General features: G+C 38.9%; 1 protein-coding gene across 3 annotated transcripts in view; it reads left to right on the forward strand.

Annotated features, from left to right (window-relative positions):
• NSUN7 (NOP2/Sun RNA methyltransferase family member 7) overlaps window positions 1–26,254 on the forward strand; it is a 151,699-nt gene that overhangs the window by 76,601 nt on the left and 48,844 nt on the right. For all 3 annotated transcript variants that reach the window (XM_037829669.1, XM_037829670.1, XM_037829671.1), the window contains 3 exons: window positions 17,818–17,970; window positions 18,323–18,506; window positions 19,613–19,823. In XM_037829669.1, the coding sequence (XP_037685597.1) occupies window positions 17,818–17,970; window positions 18,323–18,506; window positions 19,613–19,823 (548 nt within the window). The remainder of the gene's footprint in view (window positions 1–17,817; window positions 17,971–18,322; window positions 18,507–19,612; window positions 19,824–26,254) is intronic.

Below are 26,254 nucleotides of genomic sequence, written 5' to 3' on the forward strand. Positions count from 1 at the left end.
TGTGCACATGTTAAACTCTCCCTTACAGTTGAAGTATAGTGTTTCAGGATAAAGAATCTTAGACCAGCACTTTTTCTCTTTCAGTATCTTAAATATAACATATCTCTGCCTTTTTGCCTCCATGTTTTCTGATGAGAAATCAGCCCTTAGTCTTATTGAGTGTCCCATACATGGGATAAATTGCTTGCCTCTTGTTGCTTTCAGAATTCTCTCTCTTTATCTTTGACTTCTGACATTCTGATTAGTATTTGTCTTGGAGTAGGTCTGTAAGGATGAATTATGTTTGGATTACTTTGCACTTCTTGGATATGTATATTTATGTCTTTCATAACAGTTTGGAAATTTTCGGCCATTATTTCCTCAAATATTCTTTCTGCCCATTTCCTTTCTCCTCTTTTTCTGGGACACTCATGAGGCACATGTTTGCGTACTTTGTGATGTCTTTCAATTCCCTGCAACCCTGTTGAATTTTTTCCATTCTTTTCTGTCTGTTCTCACTGCAAGATTTCAGATATCCTGTCTTCTAATTCACAGATACTTTCTTCTGCCTTTTCAAATCTAGTTATATGCCTTTCATATATTTTAAATCTCATCTATCTGTGCTTTTCATTCCCATAAGTTCTGCTATTTTTCTTTGCATGCTTTCAAATTCTTCTTTATGCTCACCCAGTGTCTTCTTAATATCCTTTATCTCTTTCCTTCATCATATTTTCCTTCATCTCCTTCAATTGATTTAGGAGATTTGTTTGGACAACTTTGATTAGTTGTTTGAAATTCTGTCTCCTCCAACTTTTAAATTTGATCCTTTGGACCATATCTTCCTGTTTCTTCATATGGCTTATAATTTTTTGCTAATGTCTAAGCATCAATTTATCTTGATGTGTTTTTTTCTGATGGTCCATTTCTCTCTCCTGCCTAGGGTTTTGTTGTTGATTGACTTTGTGTTAAGGCTCTTCTTTGATGCTTGGTTCAACTTATTCTAGAGATTTATAATTCCCCATGTTTAACTGACCAAAGCAGGGCTGGGGATGCATGAAGGGGTCACAGACCCATTCCAAAGGACCCTGAAGAGTGGTTCAGGAGACATGACAAAAGTCTTAAGCTGTACTTTCCTGGACTGCTTAGCAGATGGCATTCTTTGTCAAACCTTTCCCTGCAGCCCTAATGTGTTAGTGTGTTCCTTTCAACCTCCACTGAGAGGTGTTGAAACAATGGCTGGGGGAATCCCTGTTCCAGGCAGACTAGAACTGTGATTCAGAGCCAGAACCCAGCAGTCCAAACTTGCTAATCAGAAGCCACGCTCAGCACTTGACTGTGTCCTATTCCCTGGGAGGAAGATCTTCACACCCCTCACCATTTGGGGCAGCCAGCCAATAACTGTATCCTAGGCAATCCTTGAGGGTGGGGGATGGGTGCTGGCTACTGCCATGGGAGAAATTTACCCAGAATTTTTGCTGCAGCTTCTCAGTCTTCCTGTCCCACTTTTTCCTAGATGCTATATAGTGCTCCCCTGGTCTCCAGAGCCCCAGTTCTTGTCTGTCAACTCACTGTTCTTTGTAGGAGGAGTGTGTCCTTTAGCTCGCTAATCTGCCATCTTCCCCATAAACTTCCCTCAGCCATTATATTTTGAAATATGGTTTACCCCCATTCTTCCTGTCTCCTTTCTCTTGGTCTCCAATTTCAATCCAATTTCTGGGTTTCATGTATCCCATGTGTCTCTTAATGCCATTTTCTGTATCACCCTTCTGCAGCTGTGCTAATCTGCTGTTCAGTCTATCCTTTGAGACCTTAATTTCAGTTATTTTATTTTTCCAGTTGTCAAATTTCCATTTGATTCTTTTTTTTTTGGTGGTTCTCTGATGAAATTTTCAATCTTATTTCTTAATTCCTGAAGCATATTGAGTATAGGTATTTTTAAATGTAATTTTATTAAGTTATACTCCCACACTTTATAATCCATCCAAAGTATACAATCAGTGGCACACAATATCATCATATAGTTGTGTGTTCATCACCACAATCAATTTTCAAGCATTTTATTACTCCAAAACAAAGAAATATTTTAAATATATTTTAAAATTTAAAAAGAAATAAAAAAGAACACCCAAACCATCCATACCCTTTATCACCCTATTATTATATATATATCTTTGTGATTTTATTACTTATCTGCCCATACACTGGTTAAAGGTATCAGTCACCAGGTTTTCACTATCACATGGTCATGATAAAAGCTATATAGGATTATCATCAAGAATCAAGTCTACTGGATTACCATTCAACATATTCAGGTATTTCCTTCCACCTGCTCTAATACACTAGAAACTAAAAGAGCATATCTATGTAATGCATAAGAATAACTGCCAGATTGACATCTTGTCTATATCTGAGATCTCTCAGCCACTGAAACTTAATTTTGTTTCATTTCTTTTCTCCCTTTTGGTCAAGGTGGCATTCTCAATCCCCTGATGCCAGGGCCAGGCTCATTCCTGGGAGTCCTGTCCTTTGTTGTCATGAAGATTTATACCCCTGGTAATCATATCCCATGTAGAAGGGAGGGTAGTGAGTTTATTTGCAGAATTGGCTGAAAGAAAGAGGCCACATCTGAGCAACAAAAGAGGATCTCTGGGGTGATGCATAGGCATAATTATAAGCAAGAATAAGTTTCATAAGGGCAAGTATAGGTATTTTAAATTTAAGTAACTAATAACTCCATTTTTGGGATCCCCTATGGGTCTATTTGTCTATTTTTATCATCTCTTATGTCTCTTGTTCTTTGATCACATTGTCTTTTCTCCTATGCCTGGTTATTTTTCAGTGAATGCTGGATTTTGGATGTGAAAATTTGCTAAGGAAATTGAGACCTAGCATGATGTTATGTTGTATTAGAAAAACTTGTTTCTGTCAGATAGCTAGACCGGGAGCACTGTCAAGCTCAAATGACCTAGTCTAATCAGGGATTGAAATGATTAGAAGCTAGGCTTCAGTCTTTGTGAAGTCCACTGGCTCCTGTTTATCTTATTCCTAAGGTTATGACTTTCTGGGGGACAAATCTAAGGGACTTTATCAGAGCCTATAAACTTGGCAGGCCATACATTCCCATTTTTGTTCTCCTACCTTTGCGAGTTTATTTTTATTTTTTTATCTTCATTTTATTGAGATATATTCACATACCACGCAGTCATACAAAACAAATCGTACATTCGATTGTTCACACTACCATTACATAGTTGTACATTCATCACCTAAATCAATCCCTGACACCTTCATTAGCACACACCCAAAAATAACAAGAATAACAATTAAAGTGAAAAAGAGCAATTGAAGTAAAAAAGAACACTGGGTACCTTTGTCTGTTTGTTTGTTTGTTTCCTTCCCCTATTTTTCTACTCATCCATCCATAAACTAGACAAAGTGGAGTGTGGTCCTTATGGCTTTCCCAATCCCATTGTCACCCCTCATAAGCTACATTTTTATACAATTGTCTTTGAGATTCATGGGTTCTGGGTTGTAGTTTAATAGTTTCAGATATCCACCACCAGCTACCCCAATTCTTTAGAACCTAAAAAGGGTTGTCTAAATTGTGTGTAAGAGTGCCCACCAGAGTGACCTCTCGGCTCCTTTTGGAATCTCTCTGCCACTGAAGCTTATTTCATTTCCTTTCACATCCCCCTTTTGGTCAAGAAGATGTTCTCCGTCCCACAATGCCAGGTCTACATTCCTCCCCGGGAGTCATATTCCACGTTGCCAAGGAGATTCACTCCCCTGGTGTCTGATCCCACATAGCGGGGAGGGCAGTGATTTCACCTTTCAAGTTGGTTTAGCTAGAGAGAGAGGGCCACATCTGAGCAACAAAGAGGCATTCAGGAGGAGGCTCTTAGGCACAATTACAGGGAGGCCTAGCCTCTCCTTTGCAGCAGCCGTCTTCCCAAGGGTAAATCCTATGGTAGAGGGCTCAACCCATCAAACCACCAGTCCCCTATGTCTGTGGTCATGTTAGCAACCATCGAGGTGGGGTAGGCCAATACCCCTGCATTCTCCACAGGCTCCTCAAGGGGGCTCTACATATTTTTTTTCCTTGTTTTTTTTCTCCTAATTTTTTTTTAAATCAACTGTATGAAAAAAAATTTTTTTTTTAAATTTAAAAAAAACCACATACAATAAAAGAACATTTCAAAGAGACCATAGCAGGGGAGTAAGAAAAAGATAACTAATCTAAGATAACTGCTTTACTTCCAACATGTTCCTACTTTACCCAAAGAAAGTTACCTAATATGGCAGCGTTTCTGTGAACTTGTTCCTACTATATCCATCAGAAATTAACAGACCATAGTCATTCCTGGGCATCCCCAGAACGTTAAATAGCTTATCTGTTCTTCTTGGATTATTGTTCCCCCTTCCTTAATTGCTCTCTATTGCTAGTTCCCCTACATTCTACATTATAAACCATTTGTTTTACATTTTTCAAAGTTCACATTAGTGGTAGCATATAATATTTCTCTTTTTGTGCCTGGCTTATTTCGCTCAGCATTGTGTCTTCAAGGTTCATCCATGTTGTCATATGTTTCACGAGATCGTTCCTTCTTACTGCCGTGTAGTATTCCATCATGTGTATATACCACATTTTATTTATCCACTCATCTGTTGAAGGACATTTGGGTTGTTTTCATCTCTCGGCAATTGTGAATAATGCTACTATGAACATCGGCTTGCAGATATCTGTTCGTGTCACTGCTTTCCGATCTTCTGGGTATATACCAAGAAGTGCAATCGCTGGATCGAATGGTAACTCTATATCTAGTTTTCTAAGGAACTGCCAGACTGACTTCCAGAGTGGCTGAACCATTATGCAGTCCCACCAACAATGAATAAGAGTCCCAATTTCTCCACATCCCCTCCAGCATTTGTAGTTTCCTGTTTGTTTAATCGCAGGCATTCTAATCGGTGTTAGATGGTATCTCATTGTGGTCTTAATTTGTATCTCTCTAATAGCTAGTGAAGCTGAACATTTTTTCATGTGTTTCTTGGCCATTTGTATTTCCTCTTCAGAGAACTGTCTTTTCATATCTTTTGCCCACTTTATAATTGGGCTGTCTGTACTGTTGTCATTGAGTTGTAGGATTTCTTTATATATGCAAGATATCAGTCTTTTGTCAGATACATGGTTTCCAAAAATTTTTTCCCATTGAGTTGGCTGCCTCTTTACCTTTTTGAGAAATTCCTTTGAGGTGCAGAAACTTCTAAGCTTGAGGAGTTCCCATTTATCCATTTTTTTCTTTTGTTGCTTGTGCTTTGGGTGTAAAGTCTAGGAAGTGGCCGCCTAATACAAGGTCTTGAAGATGTTTTCCTACATTATCTTCTAGGAGTTTTATGGTACTTTCTTTTATATTGAGATCTTTGGTCCATTTTGAGTTAATTTTTGTGTAGGGTGTGAGGTAGGGGACCTCTTTCATTCTTTTAGATATGGATATCCAACTCTCCCAGCCCCATTTGTTGAAAAGACCATTATGACTCAGTTCCGTGACTTTGGGGGCCTTATCAAAGATCAATCGGCCATAGATCTGGGGGTCTATCTCTGAATTCTCAATTCAATTCCATTGATCTATATGTCTATCTTTGTGCCAGTACCATGCTGTTTTGACTACTGTGGCTTTATAATAAGCTTCAAAGTCAGGGAGTGTAAGTCGTCCCACTTCGTTTTTCTTTTTTAGAGTGTCTTTAGCAATTCGAGGCATCTTCCCTTTCCAAATAAATTTGATAACTAGCTTTTCCAAGTCTGCAAAGTAGGTTGTTGGAATTTTGATTGGGATTGCATTGAATCTGTAGATGAGTTTGGGTAGAATTGACATCTTAATGACATTTAGCCTTCCTATCCATGAACATGGAATATTTTTCCATCTTTTAAGGTCCCCTTCTATTTCTTTTAGTAGAGTTATATAGTTTTCTTTGTATAGGTCTTTCACATCTTTGGTTAAGTTTATTCCTAGGTACTTGATTTTTTTAGTTGCTATTGAAAATGGTATCTTTTTCTTGAGTGTTTCTTCAGTTTGTTCATTTCTAGCATATAGAAACATTACTGAATGTGCTAGTTTGCTAATGCTGCAGAATGCAAAACACCAGAGATGGATAGGCTTTTATAAAACGGGGGTTTATTTCACTACACAATTACAGTCTTGAGGCCACAAAGCATCCAAGGTAACACATCAGCAATCGGGTACCTTCACCGGAGGATGGCCAGTGGCCTCCGGAAAACCTCTGTTAGCTAGGAAAGCAGCTGGCATCTGCTCCAAAGCTCCAGCCTCAAAACGGCTTTCTCCCAGGACGTTCCTCTCTAGCAAGCTTGCTCCTCTTCAAAACATCACTCCCAGCTGCACTCTCTTAGTCTCCTCTCTCTGAGTCAGCTCATTTATATAGCTCCACTGATCAAGGCCACCCCGAATGGGTGGGGCCATGCCTCCATGGGAACATCTCAGCAAAATGATCATTACCCACAGCTGAGTGGGGCACATTCCAAGCAAATCTAACCAGCACCAAAAATGTCTGCCCCACACAAGACCACAAAGATAATGGCATTTGGGGGGCACAGTACATTCAAACCGGCACATTGCACCCCCTGGCACTCAAAATGACATTATCTTTCCAAATACACAAAGTACATTCACTTCATCACAGTATCACAAAAAACTTAAATCATTTCAGTAACAAAAGTTAAGTACAAAATCCCATCAAAATCAGTTTAGGCTTGGTCAGTTCTAAGGCATAATTCCTCTCTAGCTGTGGATCTGTGAACCTAGAACAAGTTATGTGCTTCCAATATACAAAGGAGAGACATTCACAGGATGAACATTTCCATTGCCATAAGGAGAAACAGTAAGGAAAACAGGGTTAACAGGAGCAAAACAGTTCCTAAAACCCGCAGGACAAACTACATTAGATTTCAAAGTCTGAGAGTCACTAACAAAACAATGTTGCATCCTTGGGGCTTGAGAGAGCGGGAGACTAACCCTTCCCAAGGGCCTTTTTGGCAGCTGTTTCTTCTCCAAATGCTTGGGTGAGTGCTCCAACATTTTCACACATTGGGGAGACCACCTTCTCGGCTCCACCCTCCTCAAACCTCGGGGCAGCTCCCGGATTCCCTTCCATCTCCGGGGCATACGCTCTACCCCTTCAGAACAGTGTGGTGGCAGCCAGGCTCTCCTCAATTCCCTGGAAATGTGCTCCGCCCTCTTTGGGACCTGAGGTGGCAAAACTCTTCCAGAGCATCGAGGCAGAAAGCCCGCCCTCGACCTCCAGGGCAAACTCACCCTTTCCATGCATGTGGGCTGCTCCGCTCTCCCAGCCCGAGACCTCCTGACTCCAGACCTCAACCTCCATGACTCTGTCTTTGTAGAGATTTTTCCTTTAATTTTTTCCTTGTCTGTCTCCTCCAGTCCAGACTCGCAATGGCTCTGTCTATAAAGATCTTGCAAAAATTCTGTTGGCTTTGCATGAAGCATGCAGGGGTCAAAGCCATCAGACAATAGGATTTTCCACAAATCCTTTCTGCTTAACTCCTTTTCCAATCTTGGCTTGTCCTGAAATGGCGCCTGGGTTCCATGTTTGGTTACATCCTCATGTTGGGCTGTAGCTTCTGGGATTCCACCCCCTGGAAGCCTGTAATTTTCCAAGCCATCAACCTCTGGTTTCTTTGAACCCAAGAGTTCAGTAGTAAGTTTATCTCTCTCTGCTCGCATTTTACTATAAGCTGCAAGGAGAAGCCAGGATATGTCCTCCACACGTAGTCTGGAGATCTCCTCAGCTAGATATTCCAGGTTGTTGCTTCCAGATTCTTCCTTCCATCTGACACCAGGACTCAATTTTGCCAAATTCTGTGCCACTTTAAAACAAGGATCACCTTTCTTCCAGTTTGCAACAACACATTCATCATTTCTGCTCAAGTCCTCATCAGAAGTATATTTAGAGTCCATATTTCCACAGTCTCTTTAAAGCAGTTTTGGCCTTTTCTATCAAGCTCCTCACAACTCTTCCAGAAACTCCCCCTTATCCATTTAAAAAGCCGTTCCAACATGTTTGGTATTTGCAAACTCAGCAGCAAAAGCACCCCACTTCTCTGGTACCAAAATCTGTTCTAGTTTGCTAATGCTGCAGAATGCAAAACACCAGAGATGGATAGGCTTTTATAAAACGGGGGTTTATATCACAACACAATTACAGTCTTGAGGCCACAAAGCATCCAAGGTAACACATCAGCAATCCGGTACCCTCACCGGAGGATGGCCAGTGGCCTCCGGAAAACCTCTGTTAGCTAGGAAAGCAGCTGGCATCTGCTCCAAAGCTCCGGCCTCAAAACGGCTTTCTCCCAGGACGTTCCTCTCTAGCAAGCTTGCTCCTCTTCAAAACATCACTCCCAGCTGCACTCTCTTAGTCTCCTCTCTCTGAGTCAGCTCATTTATATAGCTCCACTGATCAAGGCCCACCCCGAATGGGTGGGGCCATGCCTCCATGGGAACATCTCAGCAAAATGATCATCACCCACAGCTGAGTGGGGCACATTCCAAGCAAATCTAACCAGCACCAAAAATGTCTGCCCCACACAAGACCACAAAGATAATGGCATTTGGGGGACACAATACATTCAAACCGGCACACTGACTTATGTGCATTAATCTTGTATCCTGCTACTTTGCTAAATTTGTTTATTAGCTCTAGTAGCTGTATTGTCGATTTCTCAGGGTTTTCCAGATATAAGATCATATCATCTGCAAACAATGACAGTTTAATTCTTCTTTTCCAATTTGGATGCCTTTTATTTCTTTGTCTTGCCGGATTGCCCTGGCTAGCACTTCCAGCACAATGTTGAATAACAGTGGTGGCAGTGGGCATCCTTGTCTTGTTCCTGATCTTAGAGGGAAGGCTTTCAGTCTCTCACCATTGAGTACTATGCTGGCTGTGGGTTTTTCATATATGCTCTTTATCATATTGAGGGAGTTTCCTTCAGTTCCTACCTTTTGAAGTGTTTTTATCAAAAACGGATGTTGGATTTTGTCAAATGCTTTTTCAGCATCTATTGAGATGATCATTTGATTTTTCCCTTTTGAATTTTTAATGTGTTGTAATACATTAATTGATTTTCTTATGTTGAACTATCCTTGCATGCCTGGAATGAACCCCACTTGGTCATGGTGTATGATTTTTTAATGTGTCTTTGGATTCGATTTGCAAGTATTTTGTTGAGGATTTTTGCATCTATATTCATTAGGGAGATTGGCCAGTAGTTTTCCTTTTTTGTAGCATCTTTGCCTGGTTTTGGTATTAGATTGATGTTAGCTTCATAAAATGAGTTAGGTAGTGTTCCATTTTCTTCAATGTTTTGAAAGAGTTTGAGTAAGATTGGTGTCAGTTCTTTCTGGAAAGTTTGGTAGAATTCCCCTGTGAAGCCATCTGGCCCTGGGCATTTATTTGTGGGAAGATTTTTGATGACTGATTGGATCTCTTTGCTTGTGATGGGTTGGTTGAGGTCTTCTATTTCTTCTCTGGTCAGTCTAGGTTGTTCATATGTTTCCAGGAAATTGTCCATTTCCTCTACATTATCCAGTTTGTTGCCATACAGTTGTTCATAGTATCCTCTTATAATTTTTTTTAATTTCTTCAGGATCCGCAGTTATGTCACCTTTTTCATTCATTATTTTGTTTATATGGGTCTTCTCTCTTTTTGATTTTGTCAGTCTAGCTAGGGTCTTGTCAATCTTGTTGATCTTCTCAAAGAACCAACTTTTGGTGATATTTATCCTCTCTATTGTTTTTTTGTTCTCTATGTCATTTATTTCTGCTTTAATCCTTGTTATTTCTTTTCTTCTACTTGGTTGAGGATTGGTTTGCTGTTGATTTTCTAGCTTCTTCAGTTGATCCATTAGTTCTTTGATTTTGGCTCTTCCTTTTTAATATATGTGTTTAGTGCTATAAATTTCCCCCTCAGTACTGCTTTTGCTGCATCCCATAGGTTTTGGTATGTTGTGTTCTCATTTTCATTCGTCTCTCTATATTTAGCAATTTCTCTTGCTATTTCTTCTTTAACCCACTGATTGTTTAGGAGTGTGTTGTTTAATTTCGTGAATTTTCTAAGTCTCTGATGGTTATTGACTTCTAATTGTATTCCATTGTGGTCAGAGAATGTGCTTTGAATAATTTCAATCTTTTTAAATTTATTGAGGCTTGTTTTATGTCCCAGCATATGATCTGTTCTGGAGAAAGTTCCTTGAGCACTAGAAAAGTATGTGTATCCTGGTGATTTGGGATGTAATTTTCTTTATATGTCTGTTAAATCTAATTCATTTATCAGATTGTTTAGGTTTTCAATTTCCTTATTGGTCTTCTGTCTGGTTGATCTATCTATAGGAGGCAGTGATGTGTCGAAGTCTCCCACAATTATTGTGGAAACATCAATTGCTTCCTTTAGTTTTGCCAGTGTTTGTCTCATGTATTTTGTGGCACCTTGATTGGGTGCATAGACATTTATGATTATTTCTTCTTGTTGAATTGCCCCTTTTATTAGTATGTAGTGGCCTTCTTTGTCTCTCAAAACATCCCTGCATTTAAAGTCCATTTTATCTGAGATTAATATTACTACACCTACTTTCTTTTGGCTGTAGCTTGCATGAAATATTTTTTTCCATCCTTTCACTTTCAATTTCTTTGTGTCCCTATGTCTAAGATGAGTCTCTTGTATGCAACATATTGATGGTTCATTTTTTTTTAATCCATTCTGTGAATCTATATCTTTTAATTGGGGAGTTTAATCCATTTACATTCAACGTTATAACCGTGAAGGCATTTCCTGAATCAGCCATCTTATCCTTTGGTTTATGTTTGTCATATTTTTCCCCTCTCTCTATTAATATCCTTTATTGTACCCATACCGAATCTCTTTAGTACTGAACCTTTCTCCAAGTCTCTCTGTCCTTTCTTTGTTTCTCTGTCTGTAGGGCTCCCTTTAGTATCTCCAGTAGGGCAGGTCTCTTGTTAGCAAATTCTCTCAGCATTTGTTTCTCTGTGAAAAATTTAACCTCTCCCTCAAACTTGAAGGAGAGCTTTGCTGGATAAAGTATTCTTGGTTGGAAATTTTTCTCACTCAGAATTTTAAATATATCGTGCCACTGCCTTCTCGCCTCCATGGTGGCTGCTGAGTAGTCACTACTTAGTCTTATGCTGCTTCCTTTGTAAGTGGTGAATTGCTTTTCTCTTGCTGCTTTCAGAACTTGCTCCTTCTCTTCCGTGTTTGACAGTGTGATCAGAATATGTCTCGGAGTGGGTTTATTTGGATTTATTCTATTTGGAGTTTGCTGGGCATTTATGATTTGTGTATTTATGTTGTTTAGAAGATTTGGGAAGTTTTCCCCAACAATTTCTTTGAATACTCTTCCTAGACCTTTACCCTTTTCTTCCCCTTCTGGAACACCAATGAGTCTTATATTCGGACGTTTCATATTATCTATCATATCCCTGAGGTCCATTTCGATTTTTTCAAATTTTTTCCCCATTCTTTCTTTTATGCTTTCGTTTTCCATTCTGTCATCTTCCAGATCACTGATTCGTTGTTCAACTTCCTCTAGTCTTGTACTATCAGTGTCCAGAATCTTTTTAATTTGGTCAACAGTTTCTTTAATTTCCATAAGATCATCCATTTTTTTATTTAGTCTTGCAATGTCTTCTTTATGCTCTTCTAGGGTCTTCTTGATATCCTTTGTATCCCGTACTATGGTCTCATTGTTCATCTTTAGTTCTTTGAGTAGCTGCTCTAGGTGCTGTGTCTCTTCTGATCTTTTGATTTGGGTGCTTGGGCTTGGGTTATCCATATCATCTGGTTTTTTCATATGCTTTATAATTTTCTGTTGTTTTTGGCCTCGTGGCATTTGCTGAACTTGATAGGGTTCTTTTAGGATTTGTAGACCAATTGAAGTCCTTATGTCTAATTTATCAGATCTACAGCTTCGTGGAGTACACTTTCTCTAACTAACCAGCAGGTGGTGTCCACGAGCCACCTGTTCTCCACAAGCCAGTTCTCCCCTGCTTTGCCTTTGTGGTGAGTGGGGGAGTGAGTCTTGTGGGGTCCAATTGGTGTACCAAGCTTGCGTGTGTATTTGGTGTTGCCCGTCCTGTATATGGGGCATGTTTCTGGGCGGTCAGGGAGGGGGTTGGCTCTAACAATCAAATCTCCCTGGTGATCCTGGAGTTTTAAAGCTGCTACAATAGTTTAATCCTTCAGTTCAGTCCTGCCACAGTGTGTCTCTGCCACTGTCCCACAAGTCCTTGGTATTGGCGTATGGCTCCTGAGCGTTGCAAGTGGGTCCCTCTTCCAGGCCGTGCACCCCCTGGTCCTTTATTGAGGGATGACTGTGCCACAGGTGAGTGCCATCCCCCCAGGGCAGTTCTGGGCTGCTGGGCTGTGTAGGGAGGCTCCCAGTCTGCTGAAATGATGGCTGAATGGGGCTTTGTTAATTCATACTGCTCCACCTTCCCAACTCTGGAACAATCAGCTGAGGTTGCAGGGAAGGCTAATGTCCACGCCCAGTTTTGTGGTGTGTGCCTGTTATTTGAAGCAGTTCCGTCACACTGAATTGTCTGGGGCAGCTCTGGGCTATGGGGCTGGCGATGGGCAGGAGTGTTTCCTGTCCACCAGGGTGATGGCTGTGAGCGGACACCCCCCTTTTCTTGGGAAGTTGTGGTGTTTAGTGAATTTTCTCAGCCACTGGATTATTGCCTTTTGTCTCAGAGCTCTCTTAGTTCTGCTGTTGTCTTGACCTGCCCAAATTGCAAGTCTTTGAGGCTTTCTGTATTGGGCTTCTTAGAGTAATTGTTTTAGAAAAAGAAAAAAAGGATTAAAAAAAAATAAAAAGGGCCCTCCTCACAGATCTAATGGATTATTGAAATGCTAAGAGACAAAGTAATTAGGGCCATTATGGAAAGGTCCACAGGGCAGAGAGATTGGCTTTTCTTCGGGAGTTGCATATGAGCCTCACGGCCTGAGCTCTGCCCTTCCCCTTTCTATGTTCACCAGAACTCCAAAAATCCTCCGCTTTTATTTTGGAGTTTTTCATGCTGTTTTTTTCTATGCCTGTCTCTTCTCTGCTGGGCTGGCTGCTCTCAGATTCTCTGGTGTCTGGTCTCAGTCTATCTGTGGTTGGAGTTTGGATCAGTAGAATGAGTTTCTGATAAGGGCTGCCAGTGCAGTTCTCCCTTCTCCTTCCCGAAGCTTACAGCCCCTCCTCCCACGGGACTGAGCCTGGCAGGGAGGGTTGCGGGTCCCCTGGCCACAAAAACTTACAGATTTCGCTGATCTCAGCAGTTCCACGTTTTCATGAGTGTTGTATGAAGTATGCCCAAAGTCAGATTGCTCTGTGGTGTCCAGTCCACGCAGTTCCTGGCTTTCTACCTACTTTCCTGGAGGAGTAACTAAAACATACAGCTCACCAGTCCGCCATCTTGCCCCTGATTCCGTGAGTTTATTTTTAAGGTTTGCTAATCTCTCAGTGTTCTAGTTTGCTAATGCTGCCAGGATGCAAAACACCAAAAATGGATTGGATTTTATAAAGGGGGTTTATTTGGTTACACAGTTACAGTCTTAAGGCCATAAGGTGTCCAAGGTAATGCATCAACAATCGGGTACCTTCACTGGAGGATGGCCAATGGTTCCCGGAAAACCTCTGTTAGCTGGGAAGTCATGTGGCTGGTGTCTGCTCCAGAGTTCTGGTTTCAAAATGGCTTTCTCCCAGAATGTTCCTCTCTAGGCTACAGCTCCTGCTCAAAATGTCACTCTCAATTGCTCTTGGGACGTTTTTCCTCTTTTAGCTTCTCTGGAGCAAAATCTGCTTTCAATGGCCATCTTCAAATTGTCTCTTATCTGCAGCTCTTCTCTCAGCTCCTGTGCATTCTTCAAAGTGTCCCTCTTGGCTGTAGCAAGCCCGCTTTTTCTGTCTGAGCTTATATAGTGTTCCAGTGACTAATTCAGACCCACCCTGAATGGGTGGGGTCACATCTCTGTGGAAATTATCCAGTCAAGGTCTTGTCCACAGTTGATTGAGTCACATCTCCATGGAAACACTCAATCAATATAATTACAGTCTAATCAACACCAATAGGTCTGCCCACACCAGACTGCATCAAAAATAATGGTGTTTAGGGGGACATAATACATTCAAACTGGCACACTCAGTCTCAGGCATATCTTTCAAAATTGGGAAATATTTTCATTTGTGATTTTTCCTCCCCTTGAAACACTGGAGAGATCTTCTCCTCACACTTCTTCCTTACTCCCAGCTAACTCTTACTTCTACTCTTGTATCTTAGCTTAAAGATAACTTCTGGGAAAATTTCCTTAACTCCTGTAGACATTACCCTCCTTTGTGCCAATAGAACACCCTGCATTCCCTTGTCACAAGTATTTAAGACATGTGTTAATAATTGCTTTATCTCCTTCTATAAGACTCTAAACTTTGTGATGTCAGGAACAGCATTTTCTTGATCACACCTGTTTCTTTCAAAAAGTACCCAGAAGATAGTAAGAATGCAGATTGTTGAATGAATTTATTTCCCTACTGCTTAAACCCTTTAAGTCGCCTTCCACTTCCTGCAGAAAAAGTTCTATGTTTGTATGCATGGTGTGGTGGTTTGAAACTGTACGTACCCCCAGAAAATCATGTTCTTAAAACTAATCCATTCCTGTGTGTGCAAACCTATTGTAAGTTGGACATTTGATTAGGTTACTTCAGTTAAGGTGCGGTCCAGGGTGGATCTTAATCCTCCTACTGGAGTTCTTTATAAATGGGGTGAATACAGCGAGAGAGGAAGCAACAGAAGGCAGAAGTTGAAAGTAAGGAAACCCAGAAGAGAAGGGACAGACCAGCAGATGCTGCCATGTGCCTTGCTGTGTGACAGAGGAGTCCATGATCTCAGGCAGCTGGTCTTCAGGAAGAAAGCATGGTCTTGTTGATGCCTTAATTTGGACATTTTCATGACTTCAAAACTGTAAACTAATAAATTCCCATAGTTACACAATTTTATGGTATCTGCTTTAGGCAGCTTAGTAACTAAAACACATGGTATACAGGATTTTTGTGATTTGAGCACTGGTTCTTTCCTCTCCTATGCTCAAAGTAAACATGAGTGCTGCTTAACACCTCTACATCTTTATGGTCCTCTGTTCTCTTTTGTGTTTTCTTTCCCTTTGAGGTCTGGAAATCTCATGCTGTCTGTGTGTCTTCTCTCCTTTGTGGCTTGAAAAATTTTTGCTGCTTCTTCAATAGTTAGCTCCAGCTTTTCTTGTTAGAAGTCCCTTTGGACTGATTCTGTTTTTTCTTACTATCCATTTCCTATCTTCTTTATGCATGTATCCTATAGCATTCATGATATTGTGCTACAATCATCCATTTCTACCCTTAAGTAACTTATACTTTGGTGGTAAAACAATCTTTTAATCTTTATAGCCCCAGTTCTGATCACAGTATTTGTGTAATAGTAAAAAAAATAAATATATTTATTCCTATTTCTTGCAGAGCTAATTTGACTTGAAACAAATTTTCAAAAGTATCTTTGCAGAAACTCTATAAGATAGGTAATAATTACTAGAGTAATTTCTGATTACTAGAGCTTAGAGACGTTAAATAAATTGTCTAAAGTCAAATAGCTCGTACTGGATTTGTGGTACCAGAATTTGAACCCAGGTACACTGTGTCTTAAAAAAAAAGTGAGAAAGAAAGGACATGGCATGTAATAGGTGTGACAAATAATTGAGCATGTGACTAGATTTTTGGATGGAAGTAATTGGAATTGAGACAGGAAGAGTTTGTTCAGATTAGATTCTTAATATCCTAGTATATCATGTAAGGAATTTAGATTCTGTCCTGTTATTAATGAGTTTCATTTAAAGTTTTAGCGTAGGAAGTATAAAGTTTCAATTAAACTTTTAGAAAGAATGCTCTGCCTGTGTTTACAATAGGGTTGCTTATAAAAGAAATAATTGGGTGACTCTCTTTGAGAACATTCATGTAGCAGGAAAAGGATTTCTGGATCAAGAACTTTGAGAAATGCTACTTTTGCTCCCATTTTCATCATTGCTGTCTTCCTAAATTAATTATAGCTATGGGTGAAGTTTTTTAGCAACCACAGGACACTTCATTTACATACATATATTTATGATTATCCCAATAGCATTTGGATTTGGTTCTTATCTTCAATCTGATATTATATATCTTTATAACTGCATGCATACTTTAAATTACTTTTTGTGGGATTAAATTATATTAAAATTCACAGGTTAAAATGTTTACTATCTGGAAATTTGGAAAATTACTTCTCCCTGCACTTTCCCTATCTGCACAACACATACATTTTTCTAGGCCTTATATGTCTAATCATTATGTTTAATGATTGAATAATTCACTCAATAGCATTTATTTATTCATATGGTAAATTTGAACTAAGTACGTATTTGGAAGGACTGTTTAATCAAAATAGTCTATTCTCAGAATCATCTCACAATATATAATATAAAACAGTTACTTTTCTCCTTCATATTAAGTTATTCCTTGTGCATTAAGATGTAATATGCTGTTATTTTTTAGTGTTCTTTGCTCTATTTCTACGACATTTAGATATAGCACTAGATAAATCTAATTTTATTGTACTCCCAGCAAGCTTGATGTTTGATAACTCTTTGCACTCTTCCCTAAGCATCCTTATATGCATACGCTCTCAGTCTCTCTCTCTCATGAACACACATATGTTCACACATAAACCTGTACTTGTGTTGGAGGGTTCTTATTCTACCAAGTAGAGAAGAAGCTTAATCTAGGGAGATTGTGGGCATAAGGAAAAGAAAGTGGTATATAATGGTGCTAAAAAATAAATAACTGAGATGCCCATATGCTACCCTTGCCTCTGCTTCCCAACATTCTTTGAGGTAATTTGGGCATGCCTGACAACTGACTGTCTGACAATGTCCTCCTCTTTTTGCAGTCACACAGACCACTCAAGCTGTACCTGACCCTTTTTGTGACATCTCCAATTCTCATTCATGTTTACACTTGAGGTTTATTTCAATTAGATTTCTTCTGTGAAAATGCTATGAATGTGGAGTCAAGAGTTAAGTCCTGTGTTCTCACTTATTGAAAACTTGGGCTATGAGATCAAGAAAAATTACTGGACCCCCATGCTAACCAGTTTTTTTCCTGGTTATTGGGAACTTTGAGGCTTGGGATGTTCAGAACTGGGAAGGACTTAATATCGATTCAAGAAAGTTTCTTCATCTTATTGTTACTATACTGTTGCCATCTATGTAATCAGCAGCCTGTGGTGAGTGCCTGCTATGTGTTAGGCCCTTTGCTAAGTATTTTACCTATATGTGATTGGTAATTATCACTTTAATAACAAGGTAAGTTGTCCACATTTTACAGATGAAAACTGAGGCTCATCTCATTTTACAAATGAGAAAAACTTGAGGTTACACATCTAATAAAATTAAAAACCTGAATTTAATTCCAAGTTTGTCTGACTGAATTCTATATTCTTTTCACTATATGAAGTTTGTCTTTCAACCAGCATTTGATATGGATATCTGAGGAGATACATAACTCTACAGGATTATAATGAAGCAGGATTTGGGGATTTCTATTTTTAAATATGGAAAAATTTTATTTTGCACTTCAAACATTTTATATGGAATTATAGAAGAATTTGTTAAAATTCTCAATGTAATTTGTTAACCTTGTAGTGGAAAATTGATGGTCTTGCAATAGTCACCAAGAATGAATTTTCCATCTCTAGTTTTAAGACAAAATTGGCTGCAGCATTAGCAAGATATCGAATCAAACATGATGCCCTCTCTATTTACCACATTCTACCAGAAACAGTTAGAAAACAGGAACTAAGGGCCTCCACTTTGCCACTATATGCTTGGATAAATACTTGTAAAGTCAGGTAAGGATTATAATCAAACTGTTTATTCATATCTCAAGTCTCCAGCCTTTCAAAATAATGCAATAAAAATATTATCTTTTTTTGCGGGGGGAGGTGGTGGGTGGTGGCTGGGGAGTGTGTGAGCAAATTATACTTTAGTTTCAGGATCTAATCACCAAATTTCCAAAGGTGTTTACATAAACATGTTAAGTTTTCTATCTCTATCTTTTAACTTATTGGCAAAATTGTAAGTCCCATTAGATGCAACATATCCATTTGATACTTTTATTTATTGTAGGAAAGAGTTGCTAGTGTTGAATACATTTTTAATGCATTATATTTATAATTACAACCTGATGTCATATATTTGCAGCCCTGAAGAAGTTTATAATAATTTGAAGAGAAAAGGCTATAGTAAAGTCAAATCTGTATTGCATATTGATGATAAAGTCTTTGCTGTGGACCAACATTGCTATGATGTCTTAATTTTTCCATCTCATCTTAAAAGTGATCTTCTAAGAATAGATCTTTTCAAAGATTATAAACTTATATTTCAGGTAAACTTGTATTTCAGGTAAATGCTTACTTTAATTGTGTTTCTTACCTAAGAATCCTATTTAGCCCAAAATTCCACAACCTAAAAAAATTAAACCTAACATTGTTTATGTATTTTTTTTTTTTTAATTATCAGGGAGGCTTATAAGGTATAATTGTACCTCGAATAATAATAACTCTGCCATCAGTGCTCCTATTATACCTTGATATCTGAATCCCATAGGAAGTTGTAAAAAACATGCTCTACTCCCTAGACTCCATAGATCAGGAGACTTGTATGGGTGGCAGCTGAAAGGCTGTGTTTTTCTCTCCTAAGAGAGGAAGGATTCAAGAAAAGGTACAATGAGGTCTTGTCTTCTTTCCTTTTCTGGGGAAGACACATTGCTAGTGCTATCCTATTTATGAAAAAGCAATGTGTAATACTTTCCCATAATCCACTTAATATAGTCTTACAGCTTTAATTTTTAAGAGGTGCATAATGGCTACCAGTGCAGGAAGAGAATGTGAGGTTTAATGCAGGTTCAATAGAATTGAAAAGAAAAGTTCTAAAAAATTAGGTTAAGTTTATTTTTCTGTCCTTAGATTCCAATTTTGTCTCAGATTCACCTTGGTCTTCTGATGTTTGTCCCTTCCACACACTGATATTTTTGGACAGAATCTCTTGGCCTTATTTTGTAGTGACACCTAGCAAACACTGAGATAAACAGTGGAAGCCCATGTCAAGCCTCCTTTTATAAGCTTTTCAAACTTCTTACTTTTAATATCTGAGAGCTGGCAGCAATTTAGGTGACAATGAAATGGAGGAGAGAGAATGGCAGTAGCAGATGAGTGAGTTTTTGTGAGGGCTAAGAGTGGCAGCTAAGATAGGAAATTATTGATCTAAATGATAACAGTTATAATTTAGGCTAAACAAAGCTAAGGTGTTTGCTATAAATATTTATCAGTTATCTTTATCAAATTTTAATTTAGACATATATATCAAGGTAGTTTAAACTAAAATGGATTAGTTATCTCCAAGATTCCTACCAAATATTTTCTTATATCTCAGCCATAAAGAAGACAGTTGATACTCTTTGAAATTCTAATCACACCATTCATTATCTTGCAGGACAAATCTCGAAGTCTTGCTGTCCATTCTGTGAAGGCTTTATTGAATATGGATGATGATATCTTAATGGTCAATACAGGTTCATGGTACACAGTTGCCCATATGTCAATCTTAACAAATAATAATACTTCAAAAATATTTGTGTGTGGAGTAAAATCAAAAGCTAAGGATCCTGACCTGAAGAACCTTTTCACAAAAATGGGATGTAAAAGTATGTACAGATATTTATTTGTTTGGTGATTATTGTTCATTAAACATTTTAGAAATGTTTAATGTTTGAATTTATTCTACTTTTGTAAAATAAAAACTCCCTATGTGAAATATCCTCTTAAAATCCTCACTATTTCCATCTTTTATCAGGCCCTTCTAATTGCTTAATGTTTGTTAAAGAATTGCAGGTTAAATTAATGAATATATTGATATATTGGTATGGTGCTTGACATTCACCTAATATATAATTTGAGTCTCAAACAATAATTAATTAAAGTAGATGGTAGTGTCGGAAATAAAGTGGTACCTGTAAGGGAATAAACGCTCTCTCGGTTCTGGAGGAGAAAAGAATTTATTTACGATCTTGCAAGATGGGGCGTCTAGCCAAACACATGGAAGGAAGGCTGGCGCGCCCGAGGAAGAGAATGGCGATGTTTAAATCTCCTACTCCTAATTCGCAAGTCCCTCCCCTGTTTCCCCATTGACTGGGTACTACAGAGGTTACAGCCTATCCGAGAACACTAACTAATTCATCTTTTGAGATTTTAATTTGTACAGCCAATCCCAGAGAGCCAACTAGCTCATTATTAAGATTTTGAACTGATTAGCCAATCCCCCCCCCCCAAATTTTTATTTTTTATTTTTTTTTGCTGTGAGTTCCCGCCTCTGATACTACCTCATGTCTCTTTACATCAGGCAGATTCTCTCTTCTCTTTGTCTGGGGCTTGTTTAAACTGGTTTTGCCTCCATTTCCCTTATTCCATGCTGTCTCTATGTGAAAACGAAACTTATTCCTTTCTTACAGTAGAAATTACCATTATTAATACATAAGGACACAATCACAGAAATGCTTAGGGATAAAGATTATTTTTAGGACTAGTAGCAAAGTCCCTTACCCTTCTTATTTTAAAAAATTTCCAATGGATCGTGCTCTGACTAAAGACTAAATTTTATTATGGGTTCAGTGAAGTTGAGAAACTGAGCAGAACTTTTGACAATTTTGCACAGATAGGGAGACAAAAAGTAGAATTCAAGTCTGGAACAGAAGTAGCCTGGTAAATACCCATAATTTTACTTGAGGCCTAGAAGAAGTATACCCTTGGTAGAGATCAGACCTCTAAAGATTGAAGCCATGATTCCAGTCATGACAATTCCCAATTGGATTAAGATGATTTTGGGTTGCTAGTACCACAGGCGTAGCCACCTGCCAGAAGCAAAAGTAAATTCTTTCTAGAAGAAGATAACATCAGCCTAGGAATCATTATGTCCTAAAATGTTTCAGATGCAATGTCTGGCACTAATTAAAAAATAACCAGACAAACAAGAAAAGATATGACTGAAAATCAAAAGAAAACACTGTTTCAAATTGAAACAGACCCATAGAGAACCCAGATACTGGGGATATCAAAAGTGGACTTTAAAATAACCATGATTAATATGTTCAAGAGATTGAATGCCAAATTTTAGACTTTCAGCAGAGAACTGGAAAGTATATTTTAAAAGAAGTTAAAAAGGGGGAGGGGGGACAGGTTGTGGGAAGAAGGCAGAGTGGGGAGCTCCAAGAAGCAGTCTCTCTAGCAAAACAACTACTGAACTGGCAGGAATTGTCTGAATCAACAATTTTGAAATTCCAGAGTCTAGTAGAACACCGTGGCACATCTAAGGATGAGAGAAAAAGGAAGAGCTTGCTAAATTGCAATAAATATTGGTGAATTTCACTCTCTGTGCAGCAGCTACCATTCCCCATCCATCACTCTTGCAGGAGATATTGGTCAGATCTGCAGCTCCAAAATCTGGGGGGGTGTGGTCTGATTACTGATCACTGATTTTGATCAGCTACTTCAGATTGCTAGCCTCTGGCTCTGAGGGCAGTCATTGTTCTAACACACCTTAGACAAAAGTGGCAGAGAAGTCTTAAAGACACTTCCTCCAAACCAAAGAAAACAGTTAAAAGACTGCATTAACTGAGCAAATGCCAAATCAAGAAAACTCAGCTTTAAAAGCCACAGGAGAAGCTCCTGGCACCACTGCTGCCCCTCCTCTACACTCTCACCAGCTCAGTGTGGGGTCAGCCTGCACTCCCATTGTTAATCCCTAGCCTTGTTCTGTCTGGGAAAGACTGATCTAGGAAACTTCTTTCAGTTCATCTTCCCCTCTTCCCCCACCCCCCAATTCATCCTCCAAGCAAAAAGATGCTTGGAACGGCTAAAGCAGTGTAAGAAACTGCCTAGGGCAAGAACTATCTGCTTTAAGTCCTACAATAGAACATCCAGGAGAGGGAGAAATTCTATTTCATAGGAAGTAGAGGGGGCATCAAATTCCTGTAAACAGGGGGAACTCCTAAGGCCACTAGCAAACCTAAACCCAGGACAAGAGGTACCTATACTCTGCATTCACCTTTAGCTGATCTTCTTGATAGGAGAGCTGACTCCAAGGGGAGCACCAACCATTGCAAAGACTGTGAGAAGAGTGTTTTGCATTGGTTTGCTTGGTTTTGTTAGCTCCCGGTATTCAAGGAAATCTCTGTCATAACACAGGCAGGATAAATACTCGAGAAAGAGACATCTCAGGGACTAAATCCCAGAATAAACACTTTAAAATATTAAAATGTATAGTATGCAACAAAAGATTATAAGACAAAGAAACAGTAATCCAGGAAACAGCAATGAAGACGACTTTGGACATACTAGACAAAGACATTTTTTTTAAAAAAAAGAGCCTTAATCTGCTCAAGGAGATGAAGGAAAATACTGAGAAAGAACTAAAGGTATCAGGAAAACAATGAATGAACAATATGAGAATCCCAGTAAAGAGATAGAAATTTTTAAAAGGAACAAAGCAGAACTATTGGAGTTGAACGCTATAGTAACTGAATTTTCTAGAAATTTTCAGCAGCATATTGGAGCTAGCAGAAGAAAGAATCAGTGAACTCAAAGACAAGACAATTGAAATGAGTCAGTTTGGAAAGCAGAAAGGAAAAAGAATTAGAAAAAGAAAAAATGGCTTAAGGGACATGTGAGATACCCTCAAGTATATGAATATATGCATTAGGAGAGCCCCAGAAGGAGAAAAAAAAGGGTGGGCAAAGGGAATATTCAAATAAATAATGGCAGAAAACTTCCCAAACTTAGCAAAAGTCATGAATATGCACATCCAAGAAGCCCAAGGATAAACATGAAAAGAAATAAACCCAGACATAGAGTAGCCAAACTGTCAAACGCAAAAGACAAGGACAATTCTGAAACAGCCAGAGAAAAGCAACATGCTATGTACAATGGAGTCCCAATAAGATTAAGTTCCAATTTATCCTCAGAAACCATGGAGTCAAGAAGATAGTGGAATGAAATATTTAAAGTGCTGAAAGGAAACAACTTCAGACTAAGATTTTTTTTTAAGTATCTGGTGAGACTGTCTTTCAAAATGGAAGGAGAGATTATGACATTTCCAGATGAACAAAAGCTGTTAATTTGTCACCACTAGACCTGCTTTACAGGCAATGCAAAAGGGAGTTCTTTAGACTGAAAGGAAACGACACTTAAACAGTGGATTGAAATGATGGAAAGAAATAAAGAGCTCCAGTAAAAGTAACTAATGAGTAACTATAAATGCTAGTACTATTGTATTGTATTTTTTGGTATGTAACTACACTTGTTACTTCTTACAGTTCAAAAATGCAAAGGCATAAAAATAATGATAAATATGTAATGATAATGAGGCATATAATGTATAAATTGTAACAACTGTATCAAAACAGTGGGGGACAGAGGAGTATAAGAAGGTGTATGTGTATACGATTGAAGTTAAGTTGGTATCAAATCAAATATGATTGTTATGGATTTAGGATATTAAATTTTAGCTCCATGGTAGCCACAAATAAAATATGTGAAATCCATATACAGAGAGAAATGAGAAGGGACTCAAAATGATACAACACAAAAAATCAAATAAATTTGAAAGTAGGCATTACTGGAAGAATTGAGGGACAAAAAAAAAAATAAAACTGACAAAGAGTACAAATCTTACGAAGACCAGGTGGCCAAATGGTAGAAGAAAGTCTTGCTTTATCAGTTGTTACTTGAAATGTAAATGGATGAAACTCTTCATCAAAGAGTAGAGATTGGCAAAATGGAGAAAAACAGCATGACCCAATTGTATGCTGCTTACAAGAGACTCAAATTCAAAGACAAAGGTAGACTGAAAGTGAAAAGATAGAAAAAATATATACCAGGCAAATAGTAAACAAAAGAGAGCTGAGGTAGCTCTACTAATAACAGATACAATAGACTTTAAGTCAAAAACAGTTATGAGGGACAAAGAAAGTCATTATGTACTGAAAAAGCAGTCAATTTGTCAAGAAGACATAAAAATTATAAATATAAATGCACCTAATGGCAGAGCCCCAAAATACATTAAGCAAATATTGACAGATATGAAGGGAGAAATAGACAATTCTACATTAATAGTAGGAGACTTCAATATATCATTTTCAGTAATGGATAGAGCATCCAAAACAGAAGATTAATGAGGAAATAGAAGACCTAAATGATACCATAAACCAGCTAGACCTAACAGACATGTACAGAACATTTCACCTAATAGCAGCAGAATACATATTCTTCTCTAGTGCACATGGATCATTCTCCAGGATACATCATATGTTAGGTCACAAACAACTTATAAATTGATAAACATTAAAATCATACAAAGTGAATTGGAGAGAGAGCAAGCCAAGATGGAGGAATAGGGAGCTCTGTGATTCACTTTGTCCTCCAGTGCTGCTAGTAAACAGCAAGGAGCTGTCTGAAGCAGCTGTTTGGGGTCTCTGGAGAACAGAACAACATACACCCTCCAGGAAAAAGCAGAAGGAAGAAACTGATAAACTGTGGTGAAGATCTGTGATTAGATCTCTCTACCCTGTGGAGGCTGGTGCCCATCCCTCACCCCTCACTGTGTGGCAGACCACCTCAGGAGCCACTCCCTGGCTGGATAAAGAAGTCTTCTTTCTGATAATGAGGCAGGGAGGGGAGGGACATGACTGGGTAACAATTGGGGCTTTTGATGAGTGAATTTGGATTGCTGGGTTCCAGCTCTGAGGACAGGTACAGTTTCAACATGCCCAGGAAAGAAAGCAGCTGACAGCCTCTGTTTCATCCCTGCCCATGACAGGGGAGGAAGTGGGGCTGATTTAAAGATGCAATATCTTTTTCAGGCTACAGGGAACAGTTTGCTGAAGGGTGGCTCTTCCTCAAGAAATTGAAGGCATGGACTATGGCTTTTGACTATTGAGTTTGGATTGTAGGGTCTAAGATCTGAGCAACAGTTTCAACCCTCCCAGCCCAAAGTGACTGGCAGCCTCTGTCTAAACCACACCCCAGGCAGGGGCAGAGTTGGTTGAGAATTAAAGGCATAGTACTACCTTAGGGGTGGAAAACAGATTCCTGAAGACTGCCTTCTGGCCAAGCCAGGAAAATACAGATTTGGGGAGCCATCAAAGAGAAGATTGGCATCCTTCTGGGTTTCCTCCCCAGGGCACTTTGGAACTGAGCCACACCCACTTTGTGGGTTCCTGGGCCTGTTTGGACTGGAAAAACTGAAATGGGGAAGTTCTCTCTGGGAGTACCCTACTTTCAGAACTAGCCCTCTGGGTAAAAGCAGATAGAGATAATAAAAGGAGTGTTAAAAATATTGAGAGTCAAATAAAGAAACAAAGAGAACAGATCAACATTCCCAGAGGAGGAACGGGAAAGGAAGCTTTCTCCTGGGGGGTAAAACAATTGCACAAATAGTGCAATCTCAAAAATTGTACTGTATATCCAGGGCAAGAATCAGATGAATAAGAGCTGAAAAAATCTGATCAGTTAAATACAAGCTATTATGAAGTTCTAGGATAAGTTGAACCAATTGTCAAAGAAGCACTTTAGCACAAAGCCAATCAATGAGAAAAACCTAGGCAAGAAAGAGAAAATGACCTCCAGACTAAACTCAAGAAAATCAGATGTCTAGACACCAGCAAAAGATATGGTCCAAAGGAAAAATTGAAAACTTCAGATGAGACACAAGATTTGAAACAACTAATCCATGATGTTCAAACAAATCTCCTAAATCAATTCAAGGAGATGAAGGGAAATCTGGCAAAAGAGATACAGAAAGAAGACTGTGAAAGCATGCAAAAAAAAAAAAAAAAAAAAAAAAAAAAGGACATGCCCTTATGAAGCTCATTACTGCAAAGGAGAGGCTAAACCTGCTTTTAATTGTGCCTAGGAGTCTCCCTGCTGAGTACCTCTTTGTTGCTCAGATGTAGCCCTCTCTCTCTACCTAAGCCAACTTGGCAGGTGAACTCACTGCCCTCCCCCTATGTGGGATCTGACTCCCAGGGGTATAAATCTCCCTGGCAATGTGGGATATGACTCCCGAGGATGAATCTGGACCCAA

The sequence above is a fragment of the Choloepus didactylus genome, chromosome 3 (genome assembly GCF_015220235.1).
Source record: "Choloepus didactylus isolate mChoDid1 chromosome 3, mChoDid1.pri, whole genome shotgun sequence".
Lineage (NCBI taxonomy): Eukaryota > Metazoa > Chordata > Mammalia > Pilosa > Megalonychidae > Choloepus > Choloepus didactylus.